Source organism: Rhinolophus hipposideros, assembly GCF_964194185.1.
Source record: "Rhinolophus hipposideros genome assembly, chromosome: 4".
NCBI lineage: Eukaryota > Metazoa > Chordata > Mammalia > Chiroptera > Rhinolophidae > Rhinolophus > Rhinolophus hipposideros.
The window spans coordinates 79,326,324-79,351,118 of NC_138050.1; the positions used below are offsets into that span (position 1 = coordinate 79,326,324).

Below are 24,795 nucleotides of genomic sequence, written 5' to 3' on the forward strand. Positions count from 1 at the left end.
AGGAGTATGTAACGCTCATTCTCAGTCGGTGGGCACATTCCCTCTTTTTTTTTTTTTTTTTTTAGGTCCCAGTTCTCCCACCTGAAGGGAACCCGTTACCTGAAGCCCAAAGCCTGTAGTTGACACTTTCCTTACTCTTCCTCAAGCTGCTAGTAAAATCCGGACAAGTGGATTTCTTTCAGAGTCTGTAAGGCTCCAGCCCGGGGCTGAGGGAGTGGTGGCCGAGAGGGGGTAGGGAGGGAAACGGGCTGGAGTGACTGAGCATGTGCGAGGCGTGGCGCATGCCCAGTGCGGCCGGCAGCTTCCCATTGCGGGCAGCTCCGGCGGTGGCAGCGGCGGCGGCGGCGGCGGCAGCGGCGGCACCGCCTCCTCCTCACACTCCGGAGGTGGCGGGGTTAGATGAGCGGCCCCAGTAGCGGCGAGGGCGGTGCGGGGGGGAGGAGGAAGAGAAGGAGGAGGAGATCGCTGTCTTTGTAGTCTCCCTGCTGCGGGAGCGAGAGGCCACCGCCGGAGCCGTCGTCGTTGGAAAAGGGCTGTGTGTGCGCGCGCGTGTCTGCCTGCCCGGCCCGTGGGGACGAGGCAGTCGTGGCGGCGGCGAGGATGATGATGTGCGCAGCGACTGCCTCCCCCGCCGCCGCCTCCTCGGGGCCCGGCGGGGACGGCTTCTTCCCAGCCGCCACCATCTCTGCCTCCCCGGCGCCGGGGGCGCTGTTCATGCCGGTTCCCGAGGGCTCCGTGGCTGCCGCGGGGCTGGGGCTGGGGCTGCCGAGCGCGGACTGTCGGGGTCACTACCAGCTGCTGCTGTCAGGCCGGGCCCTGGCCGACCGCTACCGGAGGATTTACACCGCCGCGCTCAGTGACAGGGACCAGGGGGGCGGCAGCGCTGGACACTCGGCCTCCAGGTGCGTCTCCGGGTGCCCTTCCCTGCGCCACATGGGGCTTGTGCGTGCGCCCGTGCGCGTCTGCGCGCGCTCGCGTGTGCGTGCGTGTGTGCGCGCGTGTGTGCGTGTGTGTGTGTGTGCGTGTGTGTGTGTGTGTACGTACTTACTGAGCTGTCGTCCAGCAAGCGCTTGATGCTGAATGGTAGAAGCTCGTACTGAGAGAGGAGGGTGCGGTGGCAGCAGTTTCTGCTCTAAATGTGTGTGTGTGTGTGTGTGTGTGTGTGTGTGTGTGTGTTGGGGGGCGGTTAGTGACGGTGGGAGGGTAGCGTGTGATGTTAGAAAAGGTTTATGGTTCTGGTCGTCCTGACACGTGTGTGTATTGTTGAGGAAGGAGGAGGAACGGATGGTGGGTTAGAGAGGGTAATGCGAGAAGAGAATTTGCAAGAGTGCTCGGGGAAGTGGCGTTTCCAGTCTCTGCCGCAATTGTGTTTGCACGTATTTTTCACCCCCCCCCGCCCCCCCGAACCCCCATGACATTCCATCCTCCCCTTTCCACCGCCCTTAAAAAATCTGCCTTTCACTTAAGGGAGCAATGGTGTAGGTTAAAGATAGTGTCATTCATATACGTATATACGTATACGCGCGCACACACACACACACACACACACACACATATATTTTTTTTCCATCAGGCTGTCTGATAGGCATGGGGTTTCAATTTAAGAGAAAAAAGGGAGGCAGATGGAAATTTATGTGGATGTGAAAGGTGTCTGATACGTATTTTTAGAGTTGTATTTTGATAACTGGACCCTTAGTCTTCTAGAAATGCCATTGCAATTGCTCTTGTGTTCTGATGTTCCATCAGCCATTTCCCTTCATCTTGTGTTCTATTTCCTCTGTCGCTTATAGGTTCTAGAGGACAGGGGGTTTTGTGGGGAAAAGGGGAATACTGAAGAACTTCAAAATATGACAGCAGTATAGTGTTCAACTGCCACCAACTAGAAAATTTGAGTAGCTCCTGGATCTCTTCCTAGGCTCACTACACCTTCAGCTTCTTTGATGTAGGAGATGATAAATCACTTTCATTTTCTTTTTCTTAATATATGGGTGTCTTTTTGCTAAGTGCTCTTCTATTGTGTGTGTGTGTGTGTGTGTGTCCATGCCCTTACATGCCACACACCTCGAAGGATGGTGACTGACTTGTTTCACCAGCTTGGCTTTGACAGTGATAATTGGGAATTGGCATCATCTTTTTTCTCACAGCTTCTTAAAATACATGGGGAAATGGGGAAAGCATAGTAGGATTTTGTTAAATGTTACAGCGTTTATTGTATTTACTGAATGCAGTTTGTTAGGTAATAACCAGCTGTCATTTTCCTCTATTAGCGAAAGAGGGTAGGCTGTAAGTCAGGTATTTGGTATTTTACCAGTATGTATTGTGGCTCTTATCTCTTAGAGAGAGTGGTGAAGGTGGAGCTTTGTTCACAGTTTTTCTGGGTAAACCAGTCTCCTCATGTCTGTAATTCAGGATTGGGCACATGAGTAGTTTAATCATATGGATATAAATGTGTATAACTGCCTTTTGCTATCTAAGCTGAAGGCCACAATGACAGAGGTCTGTTTCTTCCTCATGTTTTAAAAAATAGCACAAAACCTCATTAGACAGTTTGCTCTGGTAATTAGCTATAATTATGAGTTGTGAGTCTCTAAATCATGGTACTGTAGGTACATCTTTACAAAGAATTTGAATTTATTAATACTTTGTATGTTGTTTCCAGAGTTATGCAGTATTTGTGACTGGTATATTTCCATTTTAACTTTTTACTACTAGTGTAGTAATATTATTTCTGTGTATCTAGAATTATATTAACAGTTTTAGGCAAAATTATTATAGATTAACCACGTATATAAAAGTTGGGGCTGATTTTTAGTTTTTGGCCCATGTTTACAAGCTGCCAATTAAAATTAATGAATTAGTTCAAGTATTTGAAGAGGTACTTATGGAAACCGGCCTTAAGTTGTATAATATTGCTGTCTACTGCTTCTTTAGGACATGAATTTTAATTCTCATTTAAATTATTTTTTCTAAGTCTTAGCCTGCAACTATTCCTTATTGAAAATTTGCTTAAGAATTCAATCGTATTTCTTATTAAATGTGATGGGACAGTGGAGCTAGGGTTTAGGTTCTGAATGAAGATTATTAGTTGTACAGGGGCCGTAGCTGAGTTAGGGGAGCAGATGTGATCTTTCAAAGACAGATAATGGAGCAAGACTAGAAGATGAAGCTTTAGCGAGCATCAAGTTTAAAAGTATGAGAAAAAGGAAACAGTGAAGGAAACTGAAAAAAAGATAAAAATGTTAAGAGAACCATGGGATTGGATAGTCGCGCCTCTGGTCCTAAGAAAGTAGATTGAAAGTCCTCAGCGTTGTTAAATGCTGAAGAAAGTGAGAACACTTTCCAGGTCACTGATGACTTTTGAGGAAGTGGTCACAGTAGAGAGATGTGGTGAGGACTCAGTGGGAGATGTTAAGCAGGGCTGAGGGAAGGATATTCAAGTACAGAGAGGTGGGTAGGAAACATTCAGTAAGTGGAGAAGGAGAAATTAAAGAAGTGAGAGGGGGATAATTGATGGGGAGAAGACAAAGGGAGATTTTAGGGACAGGTTCAAGGTGACAGGTGTAAAGGTTAGCCATTGAGAAAAGTTAGGAACTAGTCTTCTTTTAACATGCAAAGGGAGGAGGTAAGTATTTATAAATATAAGACTAGGAATTTATTGAGAATGAGAATCATATCTTATTTATTTTGGTAATTGAAATAGCTAGCACAATATTTGGCATCCATTTGGTAAATATCAAGTGCCCACTGTAAGCTACGCACTGTTTTAAGTGCAGAACACGATAGACAAGGTCTCTACTCTTTTGGAACTTACACTGGTTGGGAGAAATAAACAACTGATAATATCAGATAATGACAAGTAACTATGAAGAAAATAAAACCAATATCATGTGATAGACGATTTGTAGTGGGGGGGCTATTTTAGGTAGGGTGGTCAGGACAGGTCTCTTTGGGAATTGACATTTAAGTTGAATCAGAATGATGGGAAGGCAGGTCTAGAGGAAGAGTCTCTTAGGGAATTGTAAAGGCTCAGGGGTGGGAACACTCTTGTTATGTTCAAGGAACAAAAGGTGAGTTAGTTATCAGTCAGTGTTGAATGAATTAATTAGCATGGGTTGTGTTTTAGGTGTACAGTAGAGAAGTTGAGGGATTCAAGTCTAATGGAGTTCATGACTTTGATGACATTCTAGTGAATTGGTTAAGAGCTTGGACTCTGAAGTTCCACTGGTTTAAATCTAGGCTCTGCTACTTTTTAGCTGTGTGATGTTGGGTGTGTTACATAAGTTCTGTGCCTCACTTTTTAAAATTGAGATATAATTGGCATATAACATTAGTTTCAGGTGTACAACATGGTCATTTTATTTTTGTGTATGTTGTGAAATGGTCACTACAGTAAGTCTAGTTAACATCCATCAGCACAAATAATTACAATTTTTTTTCTTGTGATGAAAACTTTAAAGATTTACTCTCAGCACTTTCAGACATACAATACTGTATTATTAACTATAGTCACCATGCTGTACATCGCATCCCTGTGTCTTCCTTATTTTGTAAGTGGAGGTTTGTACCTTTGGACCATCTTCATCCGTTTTGCCCAACCTCCTCTTCTGCTCATCTGTTCTCTGTATCTATGAGTTTGTTTTTTAGATTTCACATTTAAGTAAGGTCGTAGGGTATTTTATCTCTGTCTGACTTATTTCATTCCCTCAAGATCTATCAATGATGTTGCAAATGGTAAGATTTCCTTCTTTTTATGGCTAAATAATATCCCATTGTACATATGTACACCACATTTTCTTTATCCATTCATCCATCCATTGGCACTTAGGTCGCTTCCATGTCTTGGCTTTTATAAATAATGCTGCAGAGAACATGGGGTAGGGAGTAGGGTAGATGTTGTGTTTTCATTTGGGTATTTGGATAAATACCCAGAAGTAGAATTGCTGGATCATGTGTTATTCCAGTTTTTTGGGGATCCTCCATACTCTTTTTCATAGTGGCTGCACCAATTTACATTCCCACCAACAGTGCACAAGGGTTCCCTTTTCTCCACATCCGCACTAACACTTGTTATCTTGTGTTTTTTGATAATAGCCATTCTAATAGGTATGAAGTGATAGCTCACTGTGTGGTTTTCATTTTCATTTCCCTGGTGATTAATGATGTTGTGCACCTTTTCATATACCTGTTGGCCATTTGTATATTTTCTTTGGAATTTTTTAATTGGATTGTTTGTTTTTTTGTTATTGAGTTGAATGAGTGTGTGTATGTATGTGTGTGTTGTGTGTGCATAATATTATGTATATAATATTTCAGATATTAACTCCTTATCAGATATACTTGCAAATATTCTCTCCCATTCTGTAGGCTGCCTTTGCATTTTGTTGATGGTTTTCCTTGCTGTGCAGAAGCTTTTTAGTTTGTTGTAGCCCCACTTATTTATTTTGATTTTGTTTATGCCTCAATTTTCTTATATGTAGAATGGAGAATGAATCTATATATGTAAAGTGTTGGCACGTTAAGTGCTATTAAATATTAGTTATTGATTTCTGCTGAGAGTGAGGGGGCGATGGAGTTTGGGGACTTAAAGAGAAGGCAAGGATCATGTCTTGCTCTTATTTTAACTGCGGAGATAACTATTTCATTTAGTCAGTGACTGAATAAATACATTTTTGTATGAATGAACCAATCACAATTGGAACATTCACTCGGGGAAAGGGATTGATAGAAAATGAATAAAGGAATATTTGATCAGTTCTGTGTGTGCATGGCAGTATAACGTTGCACTTGGAAAGAAGTGGAGCCCAGTGGCTAAATCTGCTCTAGAGGCAGAATGAGTGCCTTAGTTCAAATCTCAGTTCTACCTTTTTCTGTCCTAAGTTGGGCAAGCTGATTAGTATTCCTTTGTCTCTTTCTGTGCTTATAACCTTATCGGGTTATTGAAAGGATATTGCGCCTGTACATGGTAAGTGCTCATTAAAGTTAGCTGCTGCTGTTGCTATCACTTATTATTAAAGCTACAAATTTAAAATTCCAATCAGCATGATATTGTATGTTTTTCCACTCCAAAGAGAAATGGAAAAAATTGCTGGTTGAGTTGATTCAAAGTTGAAGTGTGATTGAAGGTCAAAGAAAAAGAAAGTGAAGGAAGGTTTTTGGTGACACAATTAACCATATGGTAAAAAGGAAAGTGATGCGGGAAGGGAACTGAGAGATTGGGAGATAATGAGGGTCAGGGTATCTGGGTTGAAGTGGTGGAAGAACAGTGCTCGTAGAAACAATAGAGGAGATTGTGGTGAAAGGGGGGATTGCTTTCCTTCTCTAAGCTAAACCCACTTAGTTCCTTCAGCTTCTTTATCTCTTTGTCATTAGAAATGGGATTTGAGCACATCCTTCAGATGCCTGCGATTTTGGTCATAAGAGGTTAAGTAGTCAGTCAATCTAACAGAAGCCCAGGGATTACTCCTTGGCATAACCATCGGCCCAATAAAGATGTATAAGACAAAGTTTGTACACTTCAGTTTATTGTCGGGTTGCGGGAGATGAAAGGTACAAAAGCAGGTACTGATAAAAGTGTTAAATGAAATCACTAAGAAAGCATAGTCTATTATGACAAAGGGATGGTTTTCTGAGCTGGTGCAAAAACAAGAGCAAGAGGTGAGACAGGAGAAAGCACAGTTTTTGTGCAGGTAATGGTAAGAATTCTGTAGCAGAGCTCCTGGGTGGGTTGAATTCTCAGCAGCTCTGCTATGCCAGTGTCAGTGCTCTGGTTAGAAATGAATGGGGACACTGATTCTTAGGACGGAACATCTGAGTTGATGGATTTAAAAACCTTGAAAGCTCAAATTCCCTTGAGCTGTTCCTACTACCCCCGTCTATTCTCCTCTGCCCTACTGGCTATCACCAAACCAATAATTAGAGTTAGGTTGTTAAAACCTTTTGGGAGGTGCTGGGCCTGCTAAGGGAGGAAAGGGACTTCATGTATGTGCTTGTGCATGTGCGCGCGTGCACACACACACACACACACACACACACACACACTGATTCTTGAAGAGTGTTTGATCCCCCAGCACAAGGTCCCACATAACATCTTTTCAAAAACTAAGAGACCCATTTTATAGCAAAGGAGGACGTATGGGATCCATCTTTCCCATCATGTACCACCCCACCCAGAAGCTTTTGATCTGATAGAGCAGTAAAACAGTCTTTTGATGGCACAACTGATGATGAAAACCTGGAGTTTGGACAGGATACCCTGCAAGGATGAGGTGCCATCCTCCAGGATGTCCGTGTTCCCAGTGGGAAGGACACATGCAAATGGTAGTGGCTCCGCTTAGCATCACTGTCAGTGATCCCCTAGGGAACTTATGCTTCCCGTCCCTGTAGCTCTGCGCACCAGGGATTAAAACGTCCTGGTTCTTAGAAGGGAATCATTCCAACAGAAGACATTGTACAAGTCCTGTTACACGTTAAGGCACAGCTACTGCTGGGACTTGGCCCTCCTTTTCCAAGGAAAGGAGTCGCCATTTTGACAGGGCAAATGTACCTAATTATCTGGAGGAGATAGGGCTGCTGCTCTCCAGTGGAGCTTGGGAATTTGGCACACAGGTAAGCTGCTAGGTGTCTCTTCATACTTCCTTGTCCAGTTTTGATGGTAAATGAACATGAGAAAGGCCTGATGACCACCCAGTTCTCGTGACTGATCACCCTGATCTTGTGACTGACCACCCTGATCTTGTGACTGATCACAAGATCAGTCACCTGGACCAGCAAAAAGGCTAGCAAAGATGAAGGGAATCTAGAATGGCTAACAGAAAAGAGGTTGTGACTATAATTTTGGCCTTGAGATTATCTGAAACTAGTGGGGCCTGGGTCAGGGTGGGGAGGACTGTGGTTTGTCCTGCTTTACTTCCTCTGGAAAGTTTCTCTAGGAAATGAGACTAACCAGAATTATGGACGAGCTTTATTAGAAGCAAGTCGATCTTACTAGTGTAATAGGTGGATTGTAATAGGTGCTGTGGATTAATTATAATCGGTGTTTTGTAGATTCTCTGGGATGTTCTATATAATCATACTATCATTCTTTCTGATGTCCAGTTACCCTTACTTTCCCCCCACATTTATTTTAATGACAAGAACTTCCATAGTAATACTGAATAGAAGGAGTAAAACTTGCATTCTTCCTTGTTCCTAATCTGAGGGGGAAACAATTACAAATTAATCTTTCAGTCTTTCAGTATTAAGTATGATAGTAGCCATAGGTATTTTGATGGCCTTTGCTAGTTTGAGGAAGTTATTTACTATTCCTACTTTGCTGACACTTTTTTTTTAATCCCAAGTGTGTTTTGACTTTTGTCAAATGATTTTTCTGCATTTATTGAAATGATCATATATTAAGAGAATAAAAGAAAAAAATTAATTAGTTTTTGAATGTTAAGTCAACCTTGCATTCCTGGGAAAAAATCTCCTCATATATGGTATATTGTTAAATTTGATTTGCTAATATTTTGTTAAGAATTTTGGGGTGTATATTCATGAAAGATACTGGTCTGTAACCTTCTGTTGTTGCTGTTAATGTCTTTGTCAGATTTGGGTATTACAATTATCCTTGTTTTATGTGACAAGTTGGACATGATCCCTTCTCCTGTATTTTTAAAAGGTTTGCATGAGATTGGTCTTATTGTTTTTTTCTTGAATATTTAATAGAATTCACCAGGGGTACCATCTGGTCCTGGAATTTCCTTTTAGGGAAGCTTTTGACAAATTCAGTTACTTTAATAGATATAAGGATAGTCAGATTTTTTTGTTACTTCTCATGCCAATTTTGGCAACTTGTGTTTTTTTTTTTTTGAGAGGTTTGCCCATTTCATCATTTCATCTAAATTGTTGAAATTTTTGGCATGACGTTGTTCATAACATTTTTTTCTTATTCTTTGAAATGTGTGTGGGATCTGTGATGATCATTTCTTTTTCATTCCTTGTGATGGTGTTTTCTCTTTTGTCCTTGATCAGCCTGGCTAGAAATTTGTCAGTTTTATTTTTAAGTTCAAAAAACCAACTTTTGGCTTTGTTAACTTTCTCTATTGATCTGTTTTTTATTTCATTAACTTTCTCTCATTATAATTTAATTCTGCTTGCTTTTAGTTAGCTTTGCTATTTTTCCTAGTTTCTTAAAGTAGAATCTTAGATCATTGATTGTCGATTTTTCTTGTCTTCTAACGTAAGTATTTAAAGCTATGAATTTTTATCTAAACATTTCTTTAGTTTTATCCCACAAATTTTGATATTCTGTATTCTTTGTCATTTAGTTTATTTTCTAATTTTCCTTGTTATTTCAGCTTTGATCTGTGCATTGTTTAAAATTATTTTATTTAAACTTCAGATATTGAGGTTTCTCTAATATGTTATTGTAATTTATAATGCACATGTTGTTTGATTTTCTAATTTTTTAAATTTATTGAAATTTGCTTTATCTCCCAGGATGTGTTCTGCCTTTGTGATTGATTGTACCATGTGCACTTGAAAAGAATGTGTGTTCTGCCATTTTTGCATGTAGAGTTTTTTAATTGTCAGTAGTTAACAGTGTTATTTTGATCTTTTGAGAATGTTATTTGGATCTTTTACGTATGTAATAATTTTTTATATAGTCCCAACAGTTGCTGGGAGAAGGGTATTAAAAATATTCCATTCTAACTGTGGGTTTGCATTTGTCCCATTAATTTTGTCAGTTTTGCTTCATATACTTTGGGGCTCTGCTGTTAGGTACATATACATTTAAAATTGTTAAAACTTCCTGTGAATTTAAAAAAATTAATTATGACACATGTCTCTTTATCTGCAGTAATACTCTTTGTCTTGAACTTATTTTATTTGATGTCAAAATAGCCTCTTCAGCCTTCTTCAGCTTATTGTTTGCATGGTAAATTTTTTCCCATACATTTACTTATTAGCTTTATCTGCAATTTTATTTTTAAAGTTTCTCGCCTTTGGACAGCATGTGTAGAATTCTGCTGGTGCTTGTTTGTTTGTTTGTTGTTTTTTGTTTACTTAGTCAATCTTTGCCCTTTATTTGGAGAGTTTAGACCATTCATATTTAATGTAATTAAATATTGATGTCTTTGGCTTTAGGTCTACCATTATATTGTCTTCTGTTTTCCTTTTTGTTTTTCATTTGTCTCTTCTTATTTTTCTACCTCCTTTTGGATTATATTTTAGTATTCCATCTTAATATATCTGTTGGCCTTTTTGGCTTTATCTTTTTGTTTTTTAATGAATGTGCTAAGGATTACAATATACGCCTAATCTTTTACAATCTACTTAGAGTTACTGTTTACTGCTTCATTTAAAAATAGAGAAACCGTGCAATCATATAGATCTTTTCTTTCCCTCTGCGACTCCCCCCGCACCCCTGCCCAGACCCCACACAAAATTTATATTATAGTTGTTACCGTGTTTCCCTGAAAATAAGACTTAGCCGGCCAGTCAGTTCTAATGCTTCTTTTGGAGCAAAAATTAATACAAGACCAGGTATAATAGAATAGAATACCAGGTATAATATAATATAATGTAATACTGGGTATAATATAATATAATACCAGGTCTTACATTAATTTTTGCTCCAAAAGACGCATTAGAGCTCATTGTCCGGCTAGGTCTTATTTTCGGGGAAACACAGTATATGCGTTATGGCTGCATACTTTGCAAACCTTGACATGCAGTATTATAGTTTGTGCTGTCAACAGTCCTATATGTTTTAAAGAACTTAAAGGAAAAAAGTAGCATTTTATGTTTACCTATATATTTATTATTTCTGTTCTTCATTCCTGAAATAATACATTTCCTTTCAGCCTAAAGTACTTACTTTAGCATTTCTTATAGAGCAGTCTGCTGGGGATAAACTCTATTTTTCTTCATCTGAGAATGTCTTTATTTTGCTTTCATTCCTAAAGGATATTTTAGATGGACATAGAATTCTGAGTAGACATTTGTTTCCTTTCAGCATTTGTTTTTTTTCAAATCAGTTTCAGGTATACAAAGCAATGTAATAGTTAGCTTTTTATACCCCTCATAAAGTGATAGCCCCTCTCCATGCACTACCCTCTGACATCGTATATAGCTGTTACAATACCATTGACTGTATTCCCTATGCTGCACTCCACATCCCATGACCATATATATGTAGATGTATATATATATATACGTATATATATATATATATATATATACACACATATATATATATACACACACATATATATATATATATATACACACACACATATATATATACACACACACACACATATGTATATTTAATTATAGTTAACATTCAGTATTATTCAGTTTCAGCTGCAGGTGCACAGCATAGTGGTCAGACATCTACACAGTCTATGACGTGATCCCCCTGATAAGTCCAGTGCCTGTCTGGCACCCTGCATAATCTTTATAACATTGTTGATTATAGAATATTGTAAGTAAAATAAGTCAAACTGAGAAAGACAAATACCATATGATTTCATTTATATGTGGAATCTAAAGAACAGAATAAATGAACAGATGAAACAAATAGATTCAGAGAGATAGGGAAAAAATCCTGATGGTTGCTAGATGGGAGGGGGGTGGGGATGGGGGAGAAGGTGAAGGAATTAGAAAGTAAAAATTATTAGTCACAATATAGTCACGGGGATGTGAAATAGTTTGGGGAATATAATTCACTGTCTTTTTACCATTATGACTTTTGATGAGAAGCTTTTGGTAATTTGAATCTTATTCCCCTCTGTGTAGTATGTCATTTTTCTCTATCTGCTTTCAAGAATATTTTCTTTGTTTTTGGTTTTCAGCAGTTTGATTTGATGTGTCTAGTCATTATTTTCTTTGAGTTTTATTTTTCTTTGGAGAATGCTGAGCTTCTTGAACCTGGAAATTTATCTTCCACCAAATTTGGGATGCTTTCTGCCATTGTTTTGTAAAATACTCTGTCCTACTTTCTTTTTTACTTCCAAGATTCCATTGATAATACGGTAAAACTTTTGAGATTGTCTCATAAGTCTCTGATTGTTCATTTTTCCTTCTGTCAATCTTTTTTGTCTTGTTCTTCAGATTGGATCATTCTTATTGATCCATTTTCAAGTTTATAGAATTTTTTCTCTGTCGTCACCATTCTCTTATAGAGGCCATCTAGTGAATTTTTTAATTTCACATATTGTATTATTCAGTTTCAAAATTTACATTTAGTTCGATTTTTAAATAATTTGTCTTCTGAGAACTTTTTTCCATTCAGCTCAAGTGTGTTTGCCTTTACTTGATAGATATTTGTAGTAGTTGCTTTAAAAGTGTTGTTGGATAGTTATATCTGGATCATCTCAGGGTTGCCACCTGTTAATTGTTTCTTTCCTTGAAATTGATCACATTTTTCTTGCTTTTTGCATTGTGATAATTTTGAACTTTATTTTGGACATTGTGAACGTTATGTTTTGTAAACTCTGGGGCTTATAATTCTCTGGAGAATGTGAATTTTTATTGTTTCTTTTAGCAGACTATCAACCCATTTAAGTTCAGATGGCAAATTTACTCTTGCCTTCTGTGAGTGATGGTTCAAATTTCAGTTCAGTTCTCAGAGCCTTTGCTATGTTGGTACAGGTCTGTCCCATACCTGTACAGCCCCAAAGTAGTGCAAAACTTGTGTCGGTTTATAGACAATTAGAGAATCCCTGTCTCCATTCCAGGATTCCTTTCACATTCTCTAGCAGGCAGGAGCTCCTTTCCCCAATTCCTGTGGTCAGAAAATAGGGTTTCTCTTGGAGTTTTAATTTCTGAGTTATTGCTCTGTATGAAGTGATGGCCTCCTGGCCTTGGGACAAAGCTGTTAAGGAAAGGAGGGGAAAAAGCGCTGGGAAGCTCACTTTTCTAAGTTTGACTCTCCTCCGCAATCTGCTTCTGTTTGCTTCCCAGAGTCCTCAAGTCATTTCCTCCCTCCCTCCTACCCTCTCTCCCTTTCTTCCTCCCACTCTTTTCTCCCTCCCTTCTCCTCCTTCTCTCCTCCTTCCCCCCCCTCCCATCCTCCCCTCATTACCCTCTCTTTCTTTCCTTTTGTATTTTGTCCACATTTTTAAATTGTAAACAGTGGGAAACATAGGCTGTACTTGGGTTGATGCCATCATACTATAACCAAATTTTTTTCTCTGGCTGCTTTTAAGATTTTTCTCTTTCTCTTTGATTTTTGATAATTTGACTATACTGTGCCTAAATATATTTTGTGTGTGTGTGTGTGTGTGTGTGTGTGTATCCCATGCTTGGGGTTCATTGAACTTCTTAGATCTGTGTGATTTTTATTTAATTTGCACATTTGGCTTTTATTTCCTCTAATATTATCTCAAACCAGCCTCTTATTTCCTTCTGGGAATCCAGTTATACACATATGAGACTGCTTGATACGGGTGAGGCCTCAGCAAACTTACTTTGTGAAGAGCCAGATAGTAAATACTTTAGGCTTTGCAGGCAGTATGGTCTCTGTTGCAACTGTTCACCTCTGTTGTTGCAGCTTAAAAGCGGCCATAGACAATATGTAAACAGATGAGCATGGCTGTGTGCCAATGTAATGTATTTACAAAAATAGGTGGCAGGCTAGGGGTGGCCTGATGGCTCAGTTGGTTAGAGCGCGAGCTCTGAACAACAGGGATGCTGGCTCTATTCCCACATGGGCCAGTGAGCTGCGCCCTCCACATTGAAAGCAAGGAGCTGCCACTGAGCTTCCAGAGGGGCGGCCGGATTACTCAGTTGGTTAGAGCACGAACTCTCAATAACGAGGTTGCGGGTTCAATTCCCTCATGGGATGGTGGGCTGCGCTCCCTGCAACTAAGATTGAAAAAATGGTGACTAGACTTGGAACCAAGCTGCGCCCTCCACATTGAAGGCAAGGAGCTGCCGCTGAGCTTCCAGAGGGGCGGCCTGAGCTTCCAGAGGGGCGGCCGGATTATTCAGTTGGTTAGAGCACGAACTCTCAATAAATGAGGTTGCGGGTTCAATTCCCTCATGGGATGGTGGGCTGCGCTCCCTGCAACTAAGATTGAAAAAATGGTGACTAGACTTGGAACCAAGCTGCGCCCTCCACAACTAGATTGAAGGACAGAGACTTAGAGCTGGTGGGCCCTGGAGAAACACACTGTTCCCCAATATTCCCCAATAAAGTTAAATTTAAAAAAAAAGAAATAGGTGGCAGGCTAGATTTGGACTACAGGATGTAGTTTGCTGACTCCTGAGATGGGCAGTGGTAGTTGCTGGAGCTATAATACATTGTGAATTCTGGGGTAAAATCAAAGGAAGTGTAAAACACAAGTATTGGCAATAACTAAAGTGTGGGGAACTGGGGAAATAAACATAAGAGTGTGAGAGAAAAGACTAGAAAGCTATGTTAGGACCAGGTTATTATTCTGTTTCAGCTTTTGCTTTATTTGAACAGTAGTGTATCTCTAGTATCGTTGTAGAGGATAAAAAGCAGGGCTGCCATTAAAGAATCAATTGCAGTAGTTTTGACGTATGGTAATGCAACCCGAGAAAAGGCAGTAGGAACACATGAAATAGAATGGATTTGAGACACGTTTGGTGTTAGAAGGATGAAGGAAGAATGTTAGGTCTAGCAGCTAACTGGATTTCAAGTATAGAAATAATGCCTTTCCTCTAGATCAGGGGTGTCCAAACTTTTTTCACCGGTTTTCACCAAGGGCCATATGTGGTAAAAGACACAAACAGCCGGGCCATTCACTCGAGCTGAAGTACATATTGCATCACCTGGTTTTATTTAAGTAAACTAAATATAGTTTTGGAATTTGCTGTGGGCCAGTTAACAATGGATCTTGGGCCGCAGATGGCCCATGGGCCGCAGTTTGGACACCTCTGCTCTAGATAGTAAGGGAGAAAGAACTAGTTTTTCAGGAGTCCATTCTGGGTACCCTTTTCTTTAAATATTCTTTCTTCGTTCTTTCAGTCAGTTCTGTGATTTAATTGTTACCTAAATTTTTTTGACTTCCTGGTCTGTGATTTGTAGGTAAAACCTTTCCCTAGACGTGTATTTTGCAAAGTCTGTTGGGAGTTTCAATCCTGTCTCAAGTAGATTATGTTCAGTCTGTTCACAAGCTCGTCATGAATGTACTGTCACTTACAAACTGCCCCTTTTTCTGTAGGTCAGCTGAACAGGAGTCTGAGACATCAACTTGAAGTTGGCAGTAAGGGATCATAATGAACTAACACCCACTTGCTCCTACCTTTTTGCCAGACGGCAAGGAGAAGTCACATTTCAGTAGGAAAGTGAATTGATGGTAGATGAAGAAGGGAGTATTTAGAAATTAGCGATTAAAGGAAAAGAGGGAAAGAAGGAAACAAAGAATGATTTCATCTTTTGGATGAGACGCTGTAGTAGCTGTTCTTAGTGTTCTACCCATATGTCTTTGGCATTTATCTCCCCACTGTCTACTTACATCTTTGACTTTCTGCCTGAGAACCTTCTTACTGGCCGCAGAGACACACTGTGTGTAGAGCAAATCAGAAAAGCCAGAGAGTTAATGTCTTCAGAAAGGCCTTCAACCGGTGATAGATGAGGAAACGGTCGATAAATACCTCATTTTTCTCATCCTTCAGTTGGGGTGACTGAGCCATCTTCTATACCACCTGCATGAGTTCTCCAGTAGGGCTGTGCTCTAGCTGCCCATCTTAAGATAACGGGCTTAATAATGCACTCTTTCTTGCCTGCCTTCCCTTCCCTATCTCACTTCTGATTCCCCCTATCCATGTTTTTCCTGAATCGCCTCTCAAAACAACTTATTGGACTTGAATCAAGTCTGCTTCTGGGGAAATCCAAACCAAGGCAGACACTTGTACTTCAACACAGTAATAATAAAAAATACAATTTCTTTAGCTCTTACTAAATACCTAGCATAACTTTAAGCACCTCATAATGGGAGAGGTACTCTTTTATCCTGTTTTACAGATGAAACAACTGAGGCACAGAGAAGTTAAGTAACTTTCCCAAGATTACAGAGCTAATAAAGGACAGAATGTGCATTTGAACTTAGGCCGTTTGCCTGTAAATTCTGTACTCTTTTTAACTTGGCAGACTGAGGGAAACAGTAGGAATGATGAACAAAAAAGGGAGAATGGGGTTAATTAATGGAGTAAGGCCTTGTAGAGATCAAAGTTCGTTAAGAAATTAAAGGGAATATGTTCGTGATGGTGTCTCCATTTTAGCATGTGAGTAGAGGGTCAGATTATCTGTCATGAGCTAAATGGGTGGTTGGGGGCATTGCAGTGACTAAGAAGAGGTTGTCGATTTTCATGGTGGATATACCTTTGTTGTCAGAGAACAATAGCTGGCTCTAGACAAGCATTCTGATGATGTTTATGAATTCTCAATACCATTTTTCTCCGAAAATTAGACCTAGCCAGACAGTCGGCTCTAGTGCATCTTTTGGAGCAAAAATTAATGTAAGACCTGGTCTTATTTTACTATAAGACCCGGTTTTATATAATCTAATAATATAATCTAATACATAATATAATATAATATAGTTAATATAATATAATGTAATATAATATAATATAATATAATGTAATGTATAATATAATGAATATAATATAATATAATATATTATGATATAATACCCAGTCTTATATAATACAATAATATACCATAAGACCAGGTCTTATATTAATTTTTGCTCCAAAAAGACACATTAGAGCTGATGGTCCGGCTTCAGTTTACATACGGTTTTTTACAAAGTAGTTGATTTTTTAAAAATTAGTGTTGTATTTAGTTGATAATTCATTTATTAATTCCTTATTTGTGGGATGTTTTGCATTTTCCATAAATATAGTTATGTTATCTACAAATAAAAGAGTTTTACTTTTTCTTTTCAACCATTATGACTTGTATTTCTTTTACTTGACTTACTACAGTAAAAAAGAAGTGGTGATAGTATAAGTCCTTAATGGTTTTATCCCATACTTAGTGGAAGTATTTAATTTTTCATCATTAACATTTTAAGTATAATTAAGTATAATGTTAGCTATAGATTTTATTGTAGATAGTCTATCAGATTAAGAAATTTTTCCTACGTTATTGAGATACATCATCACAAATAGATGTTGAGTTTTGTAAAATACTTTTTCTGCTTCTGTTGAAATGATCATATTCCTCCCTTATTTTGTTATTTTCTTTCTTTTTTAATTAAAGTTTATTGAGGTGACAATTGTTAGTAAAGTTACATAGATTTCAGGTGTACAATTCTGTGATACATCATCTATATCTCACAGTGTGTGTTCACCACAGTCAGTTCTCCTCCCATCGTTTGACCCCGTTTACTCTCTTCTAGAGCCCCTTTTCCCGGACTCTTACCGTCTGGTAACCGCTAAACTATTGTCTATGTCTATGAGTTTTTGTTTAGTGATTTGTTTGTCTTGTTTCTTTGTTGCTTTCAGTTTTATATTCCACATATCAGGAAATCATGTGGTTCTCAACTTTTTCTGTCTGAGTTATTTCGTCTAGCATAATAATCTCAATATCTATCCATGTTGTCTCAAATGACACTATTTCATCTTTTCTTACAGCAGAGTAGTATTCCATTGTGTATATATACCACATCTTCGAAGGACACTTTGGTTGTTTCCTTGTCTTGGCCACCGTAAAATATTTGAACATTTCATATAAAAGGAATCATACAGTTTGTGACTTTGGTGGCTTTTTTTTTTGACGTAATGTTTTCAGGGTTCATCCATATTGTAGCATGTGTCTACCTCATTTCTTTTTATGGCAGAGTATGTAATATTTCATTACGTGGATGTGTCACATTTTGTTTACCCATTCATTGACTGATGAACATTTGGGTTTCCACTTTTTGGCTATGTAGTATTTTTGCTTCTATATTCATGGGAAATAGTGGCCTGAAATTTTCTTACTTTGAAATATCTTTTTCAGATTTTGATATCAGTTATGCTAGCCTCATAAAGTGATTTGGGAAATGTTTCTTCTTTTTATATTCTCTGGATGAGTCAGTCTAAGATTGGTATTGTTTGGAAGAATGTGCTAGCAAATTTTTTAAATGTTTGAAGGAATTCACTGGCAAAGTCAGTAGGTCTAGAGTTTTCTTTGTGGGAAGGTTTTGATTAAAGATTCAGTTTCTTTAACAGATATGTCTATTCAGATATTGTATTTTTTTTCCTTGTTAGGTGTTGGCAAGTTACATTTTTGAAGGAATTTGTCTATCTTATTTAAGTTGGAAATTTATGGGTAGATCTGTAGTGGTATCTCCTTTCTTATTTCTCATATGGATAATTTGCAGTTTTATTTTTTTCCTGGCCAATCTTGTTAGATGTTTATTACATTTATTAATCTTTTCAGAGAACCAATTTTGGCTCCTTGATTTTTTTCTGTTGAATGTCTGCTCTCTATTTCATTGATATCTGCTCTTATTTTGTATTTTCCTCTTTTTACAACCTTTACATTTTTTTACATCCTTTACATTTAATTTGCAATTTTTTTCTTAAGTTGTAAGCCTATATCATTTACTTTCAAACTTTCTTTTTTCATTATATGCATTTATACATATGCAAAATGCTATATATTTCCCCAAAGCACTACTTAGGATGCGTTCCACAAGTTTTGATATATCATATTTCATTTTCATTTAATTGAAAATATTTTTTAATTTCCATTGTAACTTTCTATAGCTCTTTGACCCATAATTTATTTAGAAATCTGTTGTTATAGATTTCCCGACATTTGGGAATTTTTTAGTTTTCTTTCTGTTGATCTCTAGTTTAATTTTTCTATAATCACAGTACTTGGAAATTTGTTGAGACTCTGTCTGTGGTCCAACATATTGTCTGTATTGGTAAGTATTCTATATGCATTAAAAAAGAATGTGCATTCCACAGTTGTTGGATGTGTTTTTCTATGTATGCCAATTAGGTCATGTTGATTAATTACTTTAAAATTTTTACTATGTCCATGCTATTTTGTCCTCTCCTTATTTTATCAATTAGAAGAGATGCTAAAATCTGATTTTTTTATGAGTGTCTTTTCTCTTATACTCCCAATTTTGCTTCATATATTTTGAAGCTGTGTTATTAATAGATGCGTTCAAATTTAGGACTGTTATATTTTCTTTTGAATTGACCCTTTTAGCATTATGAAATGCTTTACTCATCTCTAATAATACTTCTAGCCTTAAAAATTACTTTATCAAGTATCACTATGGCCACACCAGCTTTTTTGGGGAGGCCAGTAAGTATCTACAAGATATAGCTTCTCTAGTCCTTTTCCATTTTAGTCTATGTCCTTTTATTTAAAATTTTGACATAGTAATTATTAAAGGAAGACTTTCGTTTTGTATTTCTTGTAGTATTGGTGTATTGACAATGAATTATGTCAGTTTTTGTGGGTGTAAAAATATCTCTATTTTTGTCTTCATTTTTAAAGGATATTTTTGATAGGTGTATAATTCTGGGTTGCTAGGTGGTTTTTTTTTTTTTTTGTCCTCAGCACTTTTCAATTCAAAGAATGGAAGTAATCAATCTTATTGTTGTTCCTCTGAGTGTATCTTTTTGCTCTGGCTGCTTTTAACATTTTCTCTTTATCTTTTGTTTCCGCAGTTTGACCATACCTAGCTTTTGGTTTGCCTAATTATGGTTTTCTTTGCATTTTACTACTTGAGAGTTCCCTGAGTTTCTTGAATCTCAGAGCTGTCTTTCCTCACTTTTATAAAATTGTATTAATTATCTCTTCACATATTGCTTTTGTTCCATTCTTTTTTTCTCTGTCTTAGATTACAAATACATGACTATGAGACCATTTGTGTCTCACATCTCATATTCTCTGTTTTGTTCATCCCATTCTGTTCTCTGTGCTTGGAGTTTAGGAATTTTCTCTTGGCCTAACAGCAAGACCATGGATTCTGTTTTCCTCTGGTCTGTTCTCCTCTTAAAATCATCTGACAAGTTATTAATTTCAGGTATTTATTTTTCAGAAAATCCACTTGGCTTTTTTTTAAATATTAGGTTGGTGCAAACATAATTGTGGTTTTTACAATTATTTTTAACCTTTTAAACTGCAATTAATTTTGCACCAACCTAATAGATTCTATTGAAAATTATGTCATTTCATCTATTTTTTTTTCATCATTGTATCTACTTCAAGTTCTTGCCTCCTCACTTCAATATCTGGGTTATCTTGAGTTTGCCTAATTGTGTGGTTTTCTCTTGATTATGTGTCACCTTAATTTGTTGCTGTCTCTTAATATGTTTATTGTGTACCTAACATGGTGTGTAAAAGGACAGCATTTTTTCCATATGATGTTACTTTCTTCCAGAGAGCTTTGCTGTTTGCTGTTAGACAAGTAGGATGAGGTGTTGACCATTTCAGTCCAATCAGGGATTAAGGACTTCTCCCTCTACTGGAATTCTGTCTTCTAAACCAATACTGGAGACTGGGAAATCCACCCTGACCTGTTGGCCTAGCCTCCCTATCCTTCTTCAGTGCCCTATCACTACACAGATGCACCATGGGGAACACTGGCCACATATTTGGGGCTTTTCTAGATTCCAGTCTTTCATTCCAACTCCTGCAGACATCTAAAAGCATCAGTGGTTTCCGGTTTCCTTTAGTAGAGTTCCTCTGTTTAAGCCAAGCTCAGTCTTCACTTGTACCTGAACTCTGCAGAGGCCCCCATGGAAGAAAATGCCCGTGGTCTGGGCTCACTTTGGAAGTGCGCTTCCACCCCATTTGTAGTTTATCTACTACTTAATTGCTTCCGAAGCTTTCTTACGTTAGTCTAGTTTTTGAAGGGAGAGCAGTGGCTTGCTCCTCTCTAGTATCTTACTTTAGGGAAGTGGAAGTCAGAGGTCAGGAGTTTATCTTTGCAAAGAGAAAAGGCAGATAATTTTAGAGTGCTTATTTGTATAAGCATAGTGATGTTTTAAGTAGTTTTATCTGTGTTGCATACTAATAGTTATATATTTTTTTTCTTTCTGATATGAGCGTGCTCTAAACTAGGAGTTAGCAAACTCAAACTATGGTCCCCAGACCACATCGGCACAATTCTGGTTTTCGTGTGGCCTGTAAACTAAGAATGGTTTTTAGATTTTTAAAAAGGTTTTTAGATTTCTAAAAAGTTAAAAAAAAAAAGAAGAAAAATGTTTTGTGGCACGTGAAGATCATATGAAACTCAAATTTCCATGTCCAGAAATAAAGTTTTATTGTAATACAGCCACACTCATCTGTTGATGTGTTGTCTGTGGCTGCTGGTTTGCTGTGACGGTTGGGTAGTTGCAGCAGAGATCCTATGGCCTGCAAAGCGTGAAATATTTAGTGTTTGGTCCTTTACAGAGAAACAAAACAAAAATGGCCTAGTCTTGCCTTAGACCATAGATTCAGGACTTATCTCATTACTAAGGGAAATTAAACAAAGGATTGAAATCCTCTTATTCCTGAAGTTCTTTGAATTTGGACTTACTAAAATTCTAGCATTTTAGAGTTAAAAGGAACCTCCGAGATAATCTCTTTAATCTTGTTACTTTACAAATGAAGAAACATTCAGAGTGAGAGAGGTTTTCAAATAAAATTATGACTAAATTTTGTTTTGTTAGAAAACAGACTTGGTAATAAGCTGATAGAGAAACTAATGATCTATATCATCTAACAACTTGCAAAATTTATTCTCATATTGCAGAAATATTTGGTTTTCCTTAAACAATGGTAGCTATTAAGAATATTTCTTGTTTGGAATTTTTAAAGTAAATATTTTAAAATAAATATTTAAAGCACATTAATAGCTTTTGCCTTTTATTACCCCCCATAATTCTTTCAAATCTCATGGGTATGGGGTTCTTTTTGTGAAAAGACTAAAAATTTTATATGATCAATTCCAGACATTCTTTGTTAAGCTCCTGTTTGATAAAGGATTTGAAGTCCTAAATCATCAGAAATTCCAACATGAATTATTGATGTATAAGGCTGGTTTCTGGAGTTTTTCTTTTATCTGTCTTCAGATATTATGAAAAGTTTATTTAAGTTTAGTTCTCAAATGAAGTCAGATGATGGGATGTTCTATTACTAACAAATAGCATTTTTTCCTAATGTTGAATATAAAGTTTCTTCATATAATTTTTAACTTATTGCCGGCTGTATTTGACAACCCTCTACTTCTAAAACTAGCCAAATCAACAAAAAACACAGTAAAATCAACTTGTGGTGATTTGGGGAAAGCTGATTCTTTAACTGATCTGTATTCAAGGAATGGTGGGTTCAGATTCATTTAAAATGTTATAACTAATTAAATGCCAAATATGGAGAAATAAGTATTTTAGGAATATTAGGAATGCATATAAAGTCATTTGAACTTTAAAGAAGGATATTAAACAAAGCAGACAAAAGTATTGGTTTATACTTGTGAAAATTTAAGTCCATGATAACTAGCCTTCAGAAAATTCATCTTAATTTGGATTTGTGTATTCTATTTCTCTGAAGTTTGGTTTTGAGTGAACCTTGATGTTTTTCTTAAGTTGTATAAAGGGGCAAACCTTTTAGCAGTTACATACTCCTGTTGCTCAAATAACTGATTTCACTCAAGTAAACTTTAGTATAAAGGGAGGTGAGTTTCCTAAGCCATATATGAGAAATACTCATTGCCTTTCATGAATTTATTTACCCAATATTTCTTGAACATCCGTGGTACGTCAGACACTGACGCAGGTGCTGAAAGTACAGAGTTGAAATAGACATTCTTCTTCATGCTCTCACATTACTCATAGTTGAATAGATTGTGTAAGCAGGTATATCTGTTCATGTGTAGCATTTGGTAACTATTGACCACTCTCTTTCTCTTTACTTCTGGACCATACTATTCGGAGGAAATCTCATCCACATACATGGTTTCCATTACCACTTTTGCACCAAAATCTGCTAAAATAATCCTGGGGTAATTCGTTAATAGACATTTTTGGCTAGATATCCTTTAATGTATTGGTGTATCTATTCATCTATCCTTGGTCCTCTGCTTGTTTTTCTCTGAGTAAGACTTGTAGCTATAGCTGTGAACTTCCTTCTTTTCTGCCTTTTGTCTCTTCTTCCTCCGACTTTCTCTTTTTCTCAAAATAGTATTGAGTACCTTTTCCAGGCTCTTTTCTGGGCAAAGACGTTAGAACAGTGAACAAGGAAGGCATGGCCTCTGCATTCTTGGAGCATACAGCTTGGTGAGGGAATGGTGCATGAAACAAGTAATCCCATACCTAATTACAGTTTAGATTACACATGAAACAGAAGTATACATGAAATTAGAGTGGATATTAGGGAAACTAACCTAGTCTGGGACATTCCTGCATAAGTGACGCTTATACTGGGACATCAAAGATGAATAGTGGTTAGCAGGAGACGATGAGGGAGAGAATTCCAGGCAGAGGAAGAACCTTTGTGAAAGCTCCTAAAGAGCTTAGCAGGTTCAAACACTTGAAAGGATGTCCTTGTGGCTGCAGTATGATGAACAAGTTGCAGACGGGTATAAAATGAGGCAGCAAAGACTGGCAGAGGTCAGATCTTGGTAGAGGATCTTTTAAATGATGGCAGTGCTCTCATCCTAAGAGAATTGAGAAGGTACTAAGAGTTTGAAGTGGGGGAATTGCCTATTTAGATTCCTATTTTAAAAAGTTGGCTTGGGGGGTGGCCGGTTAGCTCAGTTGGTTTGAGCGTGATGCTCGTAACATCAGGGTTGCTGGTTCGATCCCCGCATGGACCAGTGTGAGCTGTGCCCTCCACAGCTAGATTGAAACAACTACTTGGAGCTCTTGGGTCCTGGAAAAGCACATTTAAAATAAATAAAAGTTTTTTAAAAAAAGGAGACTTGTGTTATGTGAAGAATGGATTGAAGAAAGGCAAATGTGAAAGTGCAGAAATGAGTTAAGAAGCTTTTGCAGTGATCCAGTCAGAAGGTGGTAACTTGGATTATTAGCGTCACAGAAATAGAGATGATGTAGACAGATTCAAGAACTATTTATGAAACATAATCGACAAGATTTTGTGATTATTTTGGTTTAGGGAGTGAAGCTGAAGGAAATGTCCAGAATAAAATTTTCATCTGCTTGTTCACATCTATCTTGTTGACATTTTATTTATCTTGAACTCAAACATCTTCAAAATTGAACCCATTTTTTTCCTTTCACAAACTAATTATTCCCCTTCCTTGTTTTGGAGAATGGCATCTCTACCTCCAAGTGAGCTAGCCTTTTTTTGGTCACAGCTTCCACTGAGTTAGTTACCAAGTGTTAGGGACTTGACCTCTGTAGAGCATCTAGTCTCTTGCTCCGCCCTTCTCCTCTTTCTCTTTCTTTACACCCCTTTACCTTTTTCTGTCTTTGTCGTTAATATATCGGTCGCATCCTCCTGCTAACTCATTCAACAATGCTTTATATCCAAGTCTCTGAGCTACTTGAGGGCATGAATTGTCGTTTTCATCCAGTTATCTGTAGTACCAGCAGTGTGCACCTCAGCATGGCAGACATTAAACAATTATTAAATGAAATGAAAATAAAATAGTGTTTTCCCTGACTCTTGTTTCTTTCACTATAATTCTCATTTTTTGTCACATGTTTTTTCTCTTTCTCAAAGTCATTTAGGTGCTTCCTTTTGCTTAAATAATGGTTTGGTCTTAGGGCTGTGAAGTAATGAAAAAACTGGCTGCTGGATATGAGAAGTATATGAGTTGGGGTTTTCATATAACAATTTAGTAAAAATGGACTCCTGACCTTTGTTACACTGTC

At 37.7% G+C, this 24,795-nt stretch overlaps 1 protein-coding gene across 6 annotated transcripts in view; it reads left to right on the plus strand.

The window, feature by feature from the left end:
• Positions 1-287: 287 nt before the first annotated feature.
• The window catches only part of MYCBP2 (MYC binding protein 2), a 251,054-nt gene continuing 226,546 nt past the window's right edge, over positions 288-24,795 (plus strand). For all 6 annotated transcript variants that reach the window (XM_081045566.1, XM_081045567.1, XM_081045571.1 and 3 more), the window contains exon 1: positions 288-902. In XM_081045566.1, coding sequence (XP_080901692.1) covers positions 601-902 — 302 coding nt within the window. In that variant the 5' untranslated portion in view covers positions 288-600. The remainder of the gene's footprint in view (positions 903-24,795) is intronic.